This window comes from Pomacea canaliculata, linkage group LG3, assembly GCF_003073045.1.
Source record: "Pomacea canaliculata isolate SZHN2017 linkage group LG3, ASM307304v1, whole genome shotgun sequence".
Taxonomy (NCBI): domain Eukaryota; kingdom Metazoa; phylum Mollusca; class Gastropoda; order Architaenioglossa; family Ampullariidae; genus Pomacea; species Pomacea canaliculata.
In genome coordinates, this window is record NC_037592.1 from 41,896,901 (window position 1) to 41,912,758 (window position 15,858).

Consider the following 15,858-nt stretch of genomic DNA (forward strand, 5'->3'; position numbering starts at 1 on the left):
CTTGAAAACTGTATAGTAAGACGAAAGAGTGTGACGAGTGAAGAAAAAGATATATGGGAATCGAAAGATGGAAAAAGTGAGTAAGCACAGACAGACAGAGTGTCACGAACTTCCCGTGGACATGCGCACTCTTTCAATTAAGCAACAGGAGATGGCTTTCAGTTTAGGACAAATACTTATTAAGCAAAGTGTCAGGTGACATTTTAAAATACAATAGTCAGAAGCAAGGCAGTGCAGGCAATAGTACTACAACCACACTAGTCTACAGCAGCTACTACAGCCACACACACTAGTCTACAGTAGCTACTACAGCCACACACACTAGTCTACAGTAGCCACACACACTAGTCTACGGTACTACAGCCACACACACTAGTCTATGTAGCTACTACAGCCACACACACTAGTCTACTACTACAGCCACACACACTAGTCTACTAGCTACTACAGCCACACACACTCTAGTCTACTACTACAGTAGTCTATGGTAGGCCACACACACTAGTCTACGGTAGCTACTACAGCCACACACACTAGTCTACGGTAGCTACTACAGCCACACACACTAGTCTACAGTAGCTACTACAGCCACACACACTAGTCTACGGTAGCTACTACAGCCACACACACTAGTCTACGGTAGCTACTACAGCCACACACACTAGTCTACAGTAGCTACTACAGCCACACACACTAGTCTAAGCTACTACAGCCACACACACTAGTCTATGGTAGCTACTACAGCCACACACACTAGTCTACGGTAGCTACTACAGCCACACACACTAGTCTACGGTAGCTACTACAGCCACACACACTAGTCTACGGTAGCTACTACAGCCACACACACTAGTCTACAGTAGCTACTACAGCCACACACACTAGTCTACAGTAGCTACTACAGCCACACACACTAGTCTACGGTAGCTACTACAGCCACACACACTAGTCTACGGTAGCTACTACAGCCACACACACTAGTCTACAGTAGCTACTACAGCCACACACACTAGTCTATGGTAGCTACTACAGCCACACACACTAGTCTACAGTAGCTACTACAGCCACACACACTAGTCTACGGTAGCTACTACAGCCACACACACTAGTCTATGTAGCTACTACAGCCACACACACTAGTCTACGGTAGCTACTACAGCCACACACACTAGTCTACAGGTAGCTACTACAGCCACACACACTAGTCTACGGTAGCTACTACAGCCACACACACTAGTCTACGGTAGCTACTACAGCCACACACACTAGTCTACGGTAGCTACTACAGCCACACACACTAGTCTACGGTAGCTACTACAGCCACACACACTAGTCTATAGCTACTACAGCCACACACACTAGTCTATGGTAGCTACTACAGCCACACACACTAGTCTATGGTAGCTACTACAGCCACACACACTAGTCTATGTAGTCTACTACAGCCACACACACTAGTCTACGGTAGCTACTACAGCCACACACACTAGTCTACGGTAGCTACTACAGCCACACACACTAGTCTATTGTAGCTACTACAGCCACACACACTAGTCTACGGTAGCTACTACAGCCACACACACTAGTCTACGGTAGCTACTACAGCCACACACACTAGTCTACGGTAGCTACTACAGCCACACACACTAGTCTACAGGTAGCTACTACAGCCACACACACTAGTCTATGGTAGCTACTACAGCCACACACACTAGTCTATGGTAGCTACTACAGCCACACACACTAGTCTACGGTAGCTACTACAGCCACACACACTAGTCTACGGTAGCTACTACAGCCACACACACTAGTCTACGGTAGCTACTACAGCCACACTAGTCTACGGTAGCTACTACAGCCACACACACTAGTCTATGGTAGCTACTACAGCCACACACACTAGTCTACGGTAGCTACTACAGCCACACACACTAGTCTACGGTAGCTACTACAGCCACACACACTAGTCTACGGTAGCTACTACAGCCACACACACTAGTCTATGGTAGCTACTACAGCCACACACACTAGTCTACTAGCTACTACAAGCCACACACTAGTCTACGGTAGCTACTACAGCCACACACACTAGTCTATGGTAGCTACTACAGCCACACACACTAGTCTACAGTAGCTACTACAGCCACACTAGTCTACAGTAGCTACTACAGCCACACACACTAGTCTATGGTAGCTACTACAGCCACACACACTAGTCTACGGTAGCTACTACAGCCACACACACCAGTCTATGGTAGCTACTACAGCCACACACACTAGTCTACGGTAGCTACTACAGCCACACACACTAGTCTATGGTAGCTACTACAGCCACACACACTAGTCTATGGTAGCTACTACAGCCACACACACTAGTCTACGGTAGCTACTACAGCCACACACACTAGTCTACGGTAGCTACTACAGCCACACACACCAGTCTATGGTAGCTACTACAGCCACACACACTAGTCTATGGTAGCTACTACAGCCACACACACCAGTCTATGGTAGCTACTACAGCCACACACACTAGTCTACAGTAGCTACTACAGCCACACACACTAGTCTATGGTAGCTACTACAGCCACACACACTAGTCTATGGTAGCTACTACAGCCACACTAGTCTACGGTAGCTACTACAGCCACACACACTAGTCTATGGTAGCTACTATAGGTGTATAGCTAATATATAGTTCATGACACGTTTACTATAAACTATCAGGTGTATAGCGACAGTTCATGACACGTTTACTATAACCTAGGCACAATTAAATGCTAAATTAATTAATTAAACTTAGACTTTACGTTTGTAAACATGTTAGTTTATCCAAGCAAATCCAAATCTGAAAGAAATCACACCACACATGTATATTGGAATCACCAGGCAATATACTCAAAGTAAACAATTAAAGTACAGTAAGTAGTCTGCACTAGGGTCAGATGCTAGACTATTGCGAGAGGTTAATGTACACTGAGCTCACATCATCAGTGGAACCTGTAGTGAACAGTGAACAGTGGACTGGCGGTGTGAGCAGTGGGTGCAGGAGACAAGGTGGTGTTAGTCTGGCTTCGTCTTCATCTGTGAGATCGTCAGGGCTGCGGTGTATACCAATGTGTTGAGTCGCGTGGCTTCATCTTCATCTCCGAGAACTGCAGGTTGCTGTAGTCACCCCAAACATTGCCCCTTGCATTAGGGCTGTTGAGGTAAACGTTGCCACAGTCATCCGGGTACCACCAGGCGCTGTGACGTGTCTTGACACAGCCGGTCGGGTCTCGGTCATAGGTTGAAAACCCTTTACGGTAAATACCTCTCAACCAATCTCCTGTAAGCACACAAACACACACAGTTACATACTACTACACACACAAAGTCCTAATCACAAATGTATTATCACTACCAAACATCTACAGAAACTTTTATTATTAAATGTTATTTCTGTGTCGTTCATCATAACCAAGCTAAACACCACGCAAACACAATCAAATACGAAACGAGTTTTTTTTTAATATCTAATGATGTTGAACCCACAACATCATCAAGAACGTAAGAGTGAGGAGAGCAGTTTTCAAACAGAAGAATGCCTCAGCTAAAATATGTAAACATGAATGAGTATAACTAACTCTCCCCTGTGGGACCCCGGGGTATGCTTGCCTAGCGAGCATCGTAAGAACAGGGTCCCTGCCATCCAGCCAGGCATGTCGTAAGAGGCGACTAAGGTGGACACCTCACCTAGAGGTAAAATAGGTTGTGGTAGGGCTAACAACTCCACCATGTAAAAAACAAAATCATGTTACAGAAACTAACAACAGAGAACTCGTCACAGCTGGCGAAGGTAATGAAGCACACCAGCTGACTGGACTAATGACGGACGACAGCCAAACCCCGACAGCGGATTTACTGAAGCCGAGGCAAAAGTTGAGGGTGGGGTGCTGGAACGTCCAGACCTTGTACCAGACTGGCAGGATGCTCCAACTAGTCAAGGAGTTTGACAACTACAACTTGGACATCCTGGGAGTCAGTGAGGTCAGATGGACCGGCACGGGAAAGAGGAGACTAGCGTCAGGACATACCATCTTGTTCTCAGGAAGATCAGACGGTCAGCACTCTGAAGGAGTAGCTCTACTCCTCAACAAGAAAACGGAAAAGGCACTGCTGGAATGGAAGCCTTATGGATCCAGGCTTTTGAGAGCAAGATTCCATTCAAAGTACACCAAGCTGACAGTGCTAGCCTGCTATGCACCAACAAATGACTCTGAGGCAGAAGACAAGGATGCTTTTTACGATCAGCTCCAGGCAGCCTCAGAAAGCGTTCCAGCCCATGACATGTTGAAGTGACAACACCTACAGGGAGCATGTCATGGGCAAGCAAGAAAACAACCTACTGATTGGAGGCACACTCTTCCAACACAAAGACATCCACAAGGCAACGTGGACATCACCTGATGGGATCACCAGGAACCAGATAGACCATGTCATCATCAACCGAAGATGGAGGAGCTCACTTCAAGATGTCAAAGCCTACAGAGGAGCAGACGTTGCCAGTGACCACACTCTTGTGATAGCCACAGTTTCTCTGAAGCAGAGAGTGGACTCTGGCAAACTGAAACATCCAGCCACCAAACGCGCCTTTGCTATGGAAGTAAAGAACAGGTTCCAGGCACTAGGAGACCAACAAGAGATGACATTAGACGACTTCCATCGAGTCTTACAGGAAACAGGAGAGAAAATACTGGGCTTCCAACGGAAGAAGAAAGAACAGTGGATCAGATAAGAGACATGGAAGAAGATAAACGAGAGAAAGACAAACAAAAAATCATCATGCAAAAGCACTAGATCGGAACGCCTGAAGGAACAACACAGACAAAGATATACAAAACTCAACAAACAGGTAAACAAGATGACAAAAACCGACAAAAGAGACTGCATAGAGCAACTGGCAGATGAAGCAGAAAATGCAGCAAGTAAAAATGACCTGAAGACACTGTACAAGATAAACAAACAGCTAAACAATGGGTTTAAGAACAGTGATGTGCCAGTGAAAGACGTGAACGGTAATGTCGTCGAGGGAGAGGCAGAAAAACTACAGCGCTGGAGGGAGCATTTTGAGTCGGTTCTGAACAGACCAGATCCCCTCATCTTGCAGACATCCAGCCAGCAGCTATAGACCTTGACATCTGCACAGACCCACCAAGCCTGGAAGAAGTGACAGCAGCAGTCAAGACAACGAAGAGCGGAAAAGCACCAGGGGCAGATGGAATAACAGCAGAGATGTTGAAGGCAGATATAAATGTGACAGCTCCTATGCTGACTGAAATCTTCAGGCAAATTTGGGAATCAGGGCAGGTCCCTGTTGCGTGGAAGACAGGGCTCATCTTCAAGTTACCCAAGAAAGGATATCTTGGAGACTGCAATAATTGGAGGGGCATAACACTTCTTTCCCTCACCAGCAAGGTCTTCAGCAAGATTGTTTTGTCAAGACTGACGGCAACTCTTGAGAAAGACCTCCGACCACAGCAAGCAGGATTTCGCCCTGGGCGATCCTGCTCCGAACACATCTTCATTCTGCGACAGATTCTGGAGCAGAGCAACGAATGGAACACACCACTGTACATCAATTTCATCGACCTGGAGAAGGCTTTTGACAGCATCCACCGCGAATCCTTATGGAAGATCCTGAGGCATTACGGAGTCCCTGCAAAACTTGTTCAGGTCATTGCAATGCTGTACAGCGATTTCAAATCCCAGGTTGTCTGTGACACGGAGCTCACAGACCCCTTCAACGTCAGTACCGGGGTGAAGCAGGGCTGCATTCTGTCGCCGTTCCTCTTCATCCTGGCCATGGACTGGATCATGAAGACTTCCACCGACAGTGAGAGGAGAGGGATCAGATGGACCATGACTATGACAGCAACAACAACGCTGGAAGACTTAGACTTTGCTGATGACATTGCCCTGCTGTCACACCGCCACCAAGACATGCATGAAAAAACAAAGGCCTTCTCAGAAACAGCTGGAAACCTTGGCTTGAAGGTCAGCACAAAGAAAACGAAAAGTATGAGAGTGAACGCCAGAGTCCAAGACAGCATCAAACTAAATGGAGAAGAGATTGAGGAAGTTGACAGTTTCACCTATCTATCCAGGCCTTCGCCTCACTCAGGAGCACATGGAAGGCAACAAACATCAGCCAGAAGATCAAGCTTAGAATCTTCCAGTCACCTGTGATCAGCACCCTCCTTTACGGACCAGAATCAAAACCATCAGTAACAAGCTTGATGTCTTCCAAAACAGATGCCTCAGGCGCCTACTTAAAGGAATTCTAAAGGCAAAATAAAACTGCTTAGAATCGCGTAAAGAGTAGGATAAATTTGAATCTCGTTTATTTACATGTGACTGCCACGAAAAGATGGAAAAGATTCAAAATTTTCTTTTCATCAGTTTCCGGGTGCTGTGCACACCACAGCTCACACGCTTCAGAAATCTCTACTGGAATGGGAGTGCCGTTCGTATCAGAGAGGTACACACCGGAATGTGCATCATCACATATTGGAAGTCTAGATAATCCATCTGCAGGATTCTGACTGGGTGGTCGATATACAACAGTCATGTCAAACTGTGCCAGTTGCGATGCCCATCTCTGTTCCACTGCTCCCAGCTTTGCAGTCTTGTAATGGACAAGCGCGTTGTTGTCGGTGTACACGACGAACTGCGCACCTAGCAGGTAGTGTCTGAACTTGTCAGTCACAGCCCACTTCATCGCAAGAAATTCCACCTTCATGCTGCTGTAATTGCTGTCATTTCGCTCTGTGGGGCGCAGACGTCGGTTGGCATAGGTAATAACCCGCTTTCTGTCCTCCTGCACCTGTGACAGAATGGCATCGAGTCCCTCGTTACTGGCATCGGTCTCTACAATGAAGGGCTGTGTGAAGTCAGTGTACCCTAGCACTGGTGCACCTGACAACACCGACTTACGGCGATTACCCTCGGGTGGACTACTGCGAGCATCGTCCCTTCCTGTTCCTAGTACAGTTTGCTTGGTTTCGTATCAACAGCTGTCTGTAGGAATCAGCAAAAGAACAGCAAAGTCTGGTGTCTGTTCTATTTACCGACAACAACAAGATCCAGAGAGTGTCGTTCGCCATGGGATATCAGAATTTCTAATTCCACCAACACCCAAGACAAAGGTGAAAGGTCCCACTGCCCTGTAGGTCAAAGTGTGAGAAACACAGCGCGGCAAGATGAAAGGTTTCCTCCGTATGGTAGAACGGTACTAGTGTGGCATTGTGGGACTGGCACAGGTCAACGGTCATGACTTGGTGAGACAACAAATGACAATTGTCTTCCATTTCTGTTTATTTTTGCTTACAGGTTTTATAAGCACACACATGTTCATGTCTATGTATGTTTATTACCTGAAATGATGTAGCGCGCCTTGTGTTATCATCATGTAGACCAGACCTGGGCAAAGGCCGGCCCGCGGGCCGGATCCGGCCCGCCTCCTGTCTCTGACCGGCCCGCCCGCTGGCCCGCCCGTCAGTATATATACTGTATATACAGTATTGTGAAAAACTGAGTTAACTATATTAGTCCGGCCCTCTAAAACCATCCCAATTTTTCATGCGGCCCCTTGGGAAAATTAATTGCCTACCCCTGATGTAGAGTGTAGAACAGTGTCAACAATGAAAAGTGTCCGATGCTAAGGAGACACATGGGTTTGCTGAAATCTTTGAACCCGCTTTTCTCAATAAGGGGACCAGCGTACTTCCACTCTTCTAATCTTTATAACTCAACTTCAGGACGAGAAGAATAACTTTGTGTCAAATAAAGAGACTAAACCCTGTACATTTCAAAAATATCCAATTTGTAAAATCTCAGATTTCCGACTTGACTCATTTCGTCGTGGCGGCTCACATTTCACAAGTAATAATTTGCATCCAGTCAAAGGCTGGCACGCAAAACAGATTAAAAATAACACAATGACTAAAGCTCACTAAATCCTATTTTACATAATTAAATTACTCTTTAAACAAGTGTGATCAGGACTTCACAATACAGCCCTCAAGAAGCTCCTAAGAATGGGGGGAAAAAAACAAACAAGAAAAAAACCCGCTAACCAACTAAAATGGTTCCAGTTAAGAATTCTCCATAGAACTTTGCCAACAGGTTTCTCTTTATAAGCAAGATTGTTAATTCCCCCAAATGTGCCATATGTCTTAACGATGAAGAGACAATATGTCGTCTGTTATGGCAATGTCAATTTGTTAGTGCTTTCTGGAGAGATTTACATTCAGTCATGATTAGTAAATGTACAACACTAAGAAATTTTAATTTTTCTGAAAAACTTATTTTATTTGGTGTACAGGACAACATTTGTACGGACAAAGTGTTAGACCTAATTATCTTGTTAGCAAAATATTACATTTACGTATGCAAATGGAAAAACGATGTAGCCTCTATACATGCCTTTTTACTGATTGTAAAATACAGATATAATACAGAAAGATACCATAGTATTTTAAGTAGTAAATTGGACCTATTTGAAGCTATTTGGAAACCATATCAAAAATTAATAATATAAGCACAGTTAGTGGAAGCTAGGATGTTCTTTTTCATCTCTTCTCCTCGTCTTTCCTCTTTATTCTTTTCCCCCCTTCTATTCTTTTCCCCCCTTCTATACTGAATGAATGCAGTAATCAATGTATAAATGTCATATATGTTGTATTATTGAAAAATTTTAAAAAAAATAAAAAATAACATATTTGCAGCAAACAGCATGCTGTGAAATACCTGAAGACCCAGAACTGGTACCACACCAAGATAAAAAGTACTTCTCCCTTTCGCACACCAGTCGTGCCACATTGTGTTTCTTCATACGCGTGCATTGTGTTATTACTTGGGTCTTGGCTCCGAGGCTGACCTGAAAATAGTCTTTCAGCACGAGGGTCTTCTACGAGGTATGCGATTTTATTTTATTTTTTTTTTAAACACTAGCCGAAGTAACGATTCGTCGAGCGTTTTCATCTTGAATGAGGAGAATTGGACAAGAAGGGTGCAGTGGTTTAAAAGAATAAAGCCGTTTCCACTTATTTGAACTGAAGATGTGAATGAACAGCATACTATTAATTCGATCAGACATAAGCCCTGATTATTAAAAATGACCTGTTAATAGCAATAGCGTGCTGAGGTATTTCTTTGTCTGCACAATATATTGTATATCTTAAATGATATACGGACGAACTTCCCAAAAAAAAAAAAAAAAAAAAAAAAAAAACCCGCGGAAACCTCTTTTCCTTTCGCTTTTCCCTGATCATGACACTTGTTTTTCCAAGTTACTTCAAAGGAAACGCACGCGATAGGAGGCGCTGTCACCATCGCACACAGGCACGCAAAGCCACACACAAATGTAGTCATCCACATTTCTTAACCAGCCAGACAGGCAGCCTGCCAGCTAACCTGCGTCTCACTCTTTCTTACTGTTCAGTGGTCACGTACGTACCTGCATCACCCGAGCGGTAGTACGGGGAAATACTGTAGCCAAACAAAGGACCCTCCATAAAGACGTCATACTCAACGTAGCGACGTTGTCCACTCGCTGCTATGATGTCCACTCTCAAGCGCATAGGTTCAGAATATATCAGTCTGTGAAGCTTGGACAGGCCTGAGACAAGACAAGGCAATGATCTCAAGTTAACAGACAAGTCCAGCAGTGAAATATTTGTGTTGATCATGCTCAAGAGTTCTCATGAACCACAGACGTGTCGCTGGTCATTACCCAGTGTTGTCCATAGGAATGAGAATCCCATGGGAATCCCATGGGAAACGTCCCATGGGATGGGATGGGATGGGATGGGATGGGAGAGCACACATTTGTATTTCCCATGGTAGTCGATACTTGATATTGCAAAATAAATTTACTGTTATTTCATTCATCAAGGATTTAAAGCTTTCCTCCGAATCATCTATTGTATGTGAAGTAGCAGGAATTATAGAACAAAAGCCGAAAAGTGGTTTTCAGTGTTGTCCATAGGATTGTTAATACCATGGGAATCCCATGGGAAACATCCCACGGGATGGGACAGGCATAAATTGCCATGGGATGGGATGGGACGGGATAAAAAAAAGTCCCATGGACAACCCTGTCATTACCTGTACTATGATGTTATAAAACTGTTGACATTATTGCTAGACTTCAGATGACAAAAAGGTAAATCACAAACTTACTGAGGTTTTAGCGCTGTTGTTATTACTACCAATAATAAAGTGTATTCTCCATGTAAGTACGAGGTCCATGCGCTGTATACAAACAATAACAAATGTACAGTCAACCATACAGAAACATTAGGATAAACATCAGAAAGCTTACATCAACATAAACTGTACAACAGATGAAACCAGCACTGGAGGAAGAATTAATTAGTGGGTAGAGCTGTACTCCAGATTAGAATATATATTTCTGAACGAAAAAGGTTTTAAGGAAGTATTTGAAGGCTTCAGATGTGGGCACAAGGCGAGGAGAGGGAGGACATGTCAAGTAGTCTGGCCTGAGTAGGAAACTGAGAGTTTGCCGGTCTAGTGTAGGACACAGAGAAGACAGCAACACAGACTAGGGTGGTAATGTGTCAGTACACAGACACACAGACTAGAGTGGTAAGGTGTCAGTACATAAACACAGACTAGGGTGGTAATGTGTCAGTACACAGACACACAGACTAGGGTTGTAAGGTGTCAGTACATAAACACAGACTAGGGTTGTAAGGTGTCAGTACATAAACACAGACTAGGGTGGTAATGTGTCAATACACAGACACACAGACTAGGGTGGTAATGTGTCAGTACACAGACACACAGACTAGGGTGGTAATGTGTCAGTACACAGACACACAGACTAGAGTGGTAAGGTGTCAATACAGACACACAGACTAGGGTGGTAATGTGTCAGTACACAGACACACAGACTAGGGTGGTAATGTGTCAGTACACAGACACACAGACTAGGGTGGTAAGGTGTCAATACAGACACACAGACTAGGGTGGTAAGGTGTCAATATAGACCACAGACTAGGGTGGTAATGTGTCAGTACACAGACACACAGACTAGGGTGGTAATGTGTCAGTACACAGACACACAGACTAGGGTGGTAAGGTGTCAGTACACAGACACACAGACTAGGGTGGTAATGTGTCAGTACACAGACACACAGACTAGGGTGGTAATGTGTCAGTACACAGACACACAGACTAGGGTGGTAAGGTGTCAGTACACAGACACACAGACTAGGGTGGTAAGGTGTCAATACAGACACACAGACTAGGGTGGTATGTGTCAGTACACAGACACACAGACTAGGGTGGTAATGTGTCAGTACACAGACACACAGACTAGGGTGGTAAGGTGTCAGTACACAGACACACAGACTAGGGTGGTAAGGTGTCAATACAGACACACAGACTAGGGTGGTAAGGTGTCAATATAGACACACAGACTAGGGTGGTAATGTGTCAGTACACAGACACACAGACTAGGGTGGTAATGTGTCAGTACACAGACACACAGACTAGGGTGGTAAGGTGTCAGTACACAGACACACAGACTAGGGTGGTAATGTGTCAGTACACAGACACACAGACTAGGGTGGTAATGTGTCAGTACACAGACACACAGACTAGGGTGGTAAGGTGTCAGTACAACAGACACACAGACTAGGGTGGTAATGTGTCAGTACACAGACACACAGACTAGGAGTGGTAAGGTGTCAGTACACAGACACACAGACTAGGGTGGTAATGGTCAGTACACAGACACACAGCTAGGGTGGTAAGGTGTCAGTATATAAACACAGACTAGGGTGGTAAGGTGTCAGTACATAAACACAGACTAGGGTGGTAATGTGTCAGTACACAGACACACAGACTAGGGTGGTAAGGTGTCAGTACACAGACACACAGACTAGGGTGGTAATGTGTCAGTACACAGACACACAGACTAGGGTGGTAAGGTGTCAGTACATAAACACAGACTAGGGTGGTAAGGTGTCAGTACATAAACACAGACTAGGGTGGTAATGTGTCAGTACACAGACACACAGACTAGGGTGGTAAGGTGTCAATACACAGACACACAGACTAGGGTGGTAAGGTGTCAATACAGACACACAGACTAGGGTGGTAAGGTGTCAATACACAGACTAGGGTGGTAATGTGTCAGTACACAGACACACAGACTAGAGTGGTAAGGTGTCAGTACATAAACACAGACTAGGGTGGTAATGTGTCAATACACAGACACACAGACTAGGGTGGTAAGGTGTCAATACAGACACACAGACACACAGACTAGGGTGGTAAGGTGTCAATACAGACACACAGACTAGGGTGGTAATGTGTCAGTACACAGATGAACACACATACAGACTAGGTGGTAATACACACACACACTAGGGTTGTAAGGTGTCAGTACACAGACACACACAGACACACATACACGTGCAAACTCAGATACATAGAGTTGTATTTACACACAGATATAGCTTTAAAATGGTATGAAACTATGATCATGACACATATACACAGGTGGTTCGAAGACCATTTTCACAGACTAGATGTAGACTAATATAGATAAATAGACAGGTCGAAGGACATTTTTACACCCTATATCCTTATTCACAAGACTGTAATATAACTACACGAAATGTTTTAGCTACTGTGCATTAATAAAGTTCTGAACCTATCCATATCATGCAATCAGATAATTGTACACAAAACAAAACAAAATATAAATAAAAAACAAAACAAAAAACAAAACAAAATAAAAACAAACCACATGATATGCCGCAGTGATGTATTTCCTCGCAACCTTCGTGTTTTTTTCTATTTGAGACTTTGGCAACTGAGACACTACAGGATCATCAGCCATCCATTCATTCCATTACTAGCATCATTATTATCACAGCAAACAAAGCATGCTAAGGAAACAGTACACAAAATAGTGAGCAATAAGAATCGTAGAACACAAATATAATAGAACAACAGAAACAGCAACCTTTGTATTAACCAGTATACATCACACAAACAACACAATAAAACAGAATACCTGATTACAGCCTGACTTTGACTGTAAAAAACAAATGTTGAGGTTACAGTGATGCAGGAGGAGGGATAATGCAAGAGAATGAAAGAGATATGTCAACATCTTACCCAGCCAGAAGTCTCCAGAGATGTTACCAAACCCGCTTTCATATTCTGTGTAGCTCCGGTTGAAGTCAGCTGAGCCGTCGCCACGTCTCTGGATGACCTACACATGACACAAGTTCACAGGTCGTTACTATGGTACCAAAGCGCAGCATGCTCGACAGGATTCAACACTAATCACGGTTTAATGAGTTGACAAAAGATGAGTCATAATTGACAAAATATAACAGCTTATTATAATATAACTTTTATTAGCTGTGATCGTGATTATAATGTCAACACTTCACAGTTACAATAAACTATGTGAACGCGGTGTAATATTATATAGTGACAGTCATGTGAACACAATGTACACTTTCCTGGCTGTAAATGTGTGACATCAAGTGGCTGTGATCAATTATATGGGGAGATAATAAACATAACAAATGCATTGTCACAAACCTGCTGAGCTATTTTTTTTAATGTTTTTTTTTTTTTGCTTGGAAGGGGGAGGTTGGAAGTGTTATAATTAAGTTGGTGTTGATAAGTTGTTTTGTTGGAAGAACAAGGGAAAGAGTGTGGTATTGTTCGAATATTGGTGGGGTGACTGAGTTTTTCCTTGACGGGAGAGGGGAGAAGTAAGTCTCCTCTGTATTGTCAGTGCGTCCGTTTCTATTGTAAACAAGTCCTTGCACGGACTTGGGGGTGTAGTCCTGACTGGACTGAACGAATCCTGACAAGATTTGTATCTTTAAATCCTTATTAACATTGAACCTGTTGAGGTGAGTGTGTATCTTTGCTTATTTTTCAGTGAGTGTGTATTTCTGTTGATTTTTGGTGAGTGTGATATATGTGTGTATATTTTATGAATATGGTTTAAAATAGTTGAGAGTTGAATTGCCATTTGTCTAAAGATTGGTTTTGTTTTTTCTCCAGGTTTTTTGTTTTTCTTTTGTGCTTTGTGTTTTCTCTTCTGTTTGTTCCTATTCTTCGTATCCACCCGGGGTTCGCCTGTGGAAACTTGGTGTTAATGCCAGAGGATACTTTGTGTCAGTTTCAAGTCGCTACTTTGTTCTACACCAACTATAAACTTTCACTATAAACTACTTCACGTGTTGATTTTGTGCTGTTTCAAGTGGAAACTTTGTATTAAATACCAGAGGATACTTTGCGCTGCTTCGTGTGTGGATTTTTGTTCTGTTTCAAGTAGATACTTTGCATTGAATATTGCTGAGATATGAGAAGAAAAGTGTTTTCGAACTGTGGGTCAGGAAATTTGGATTTGTTTTGTGTTTTCTTTATTTCAAATTATATTATTTTTAAAATTTAAATTGTTGTCGGTGTTTTGATTTATTTATCATCCTCGTCTGAAAGGCACTGTAGAGTACAGGTGACATGTATGATACACGCCGAGATTTCAAAAAGCATTTTTTCAACTCATTATCAAACCTAAAGTCCCTGATCATGAAGCAGGAATGGATGCAAGAGGTTAAAGGATGAAACTACAAACAACCGACACACGCACACCAACACACTAAATGTAGGTCTGTCTACAACCACCCTCAACACACGGAGTCTACCAGCGACATAGACAAACTGTTGGAAACAGAAGGTGGACAAGCATCCTCTCCTGCTTCGTGTTGAAAATGTCGAAAGATATCAAAGACAAATTATTCGTGGATACTATGAGCAGTAAGGATGTGACCCTGGGTATAAGTGGTGTCGCACTGTTGTGAGCAGGATACAGTGTGCAGGTGAGATGCTACCTGAGTCACACACACTGACAAACACGACCACACGTACCGCCCAGCCGCCGCCCGCAGTGTCCATATCACACCACACTGTCACAGGTTTGTTGTAGTTGTATAGTTGCAGAATGGTGTAGACACCACTCTTTGCTCCTTTGTCCTGCCAGTGTGCACATGTCCCTATTTGTACACAAACAAATCATTCCACTCGTAAGCAATTGTTATAAAGGGCGCAGTGGAACTTGGTACAATGACGGGAACAATGGAGGACAAGCACTGTAATAATCATGACAACTTCAATAGCTAATCAGACAACAGTCAAGGAAAAGACTGAGTCCCTCGGGCAAACAGTTTACATGTGCTTACAGCACACAGTTCACAGTTCACACTGCTCTGATACAAGACAGTCACACTTGCTGACCGCCGGTAACACTAGCCATCCCATAATTCTAGCTCTATGTCTACGAGTATCTGACTGCCACGTGTACATATTCTTGTTCCTCCTCCTTAATGTTACTTCTGCCTCCTCATCTTCATAGCCACTTAATTCCTCCTCTAACCTTTACAATCAGTTTAGTTATAAAGTAATAAAGTGACAGTTAGTAACGACTTTCACGTAGAGTAGACAACAAAGACATGTGGTAGTGGCAGCTGTGATGTTCTTCATCCATACATTCCCCTCTGTGGTGGTCTAGTGCTTTCACCCTTAACCCAGTGTATCTGAGGTTAATTACCATCTTACAATGATTAGAAAGGAAGAAAACCGTTAGTTTGTGGACATGAATAAACAGTGAATGCTAAACTCTGTAAATCCCAAATATTATGTCAACATTGAGATGACAGTTGTTTGCCGAAAATAATTACTGTAAACAACTAACTAGAGTATGTTTACTGTAAGAAACAGACAAACTGACGGTAGACAACATGTGGGGACAAGCTG

General features: G+C 43.5%; 1 protein-coding gene across 1 annotated transcript; it reads right to left on the reverse strand.

The window, feature by feature from the left end:
• Positions 1–2,885: 2,885 nt before the first annotated feature.
• On the reverse strand, positions 2,886–9,609 carry LOC112560112 (ficolin-1-B-like). Its single transcript, XM_025231698.1, has 2 exons — positions 9,500–9,609; positions 2,886–3,328 (listed from the first exon to the last, which is right to left on the reverse strand). Exons 1-2 carry the CDS (start codon positions 9,555–9,557, stop codon positions 3,096–3,098), a joined length of 291 nt encoding a protein of 96 aa, XP_025087483.1. The 5' UTR covers positions 9,558–9,609; the 3' UTR covers positions 2,886–3,095.
• Positions 9,610–15,858: the final 6,249 nt, after the last annotated feature.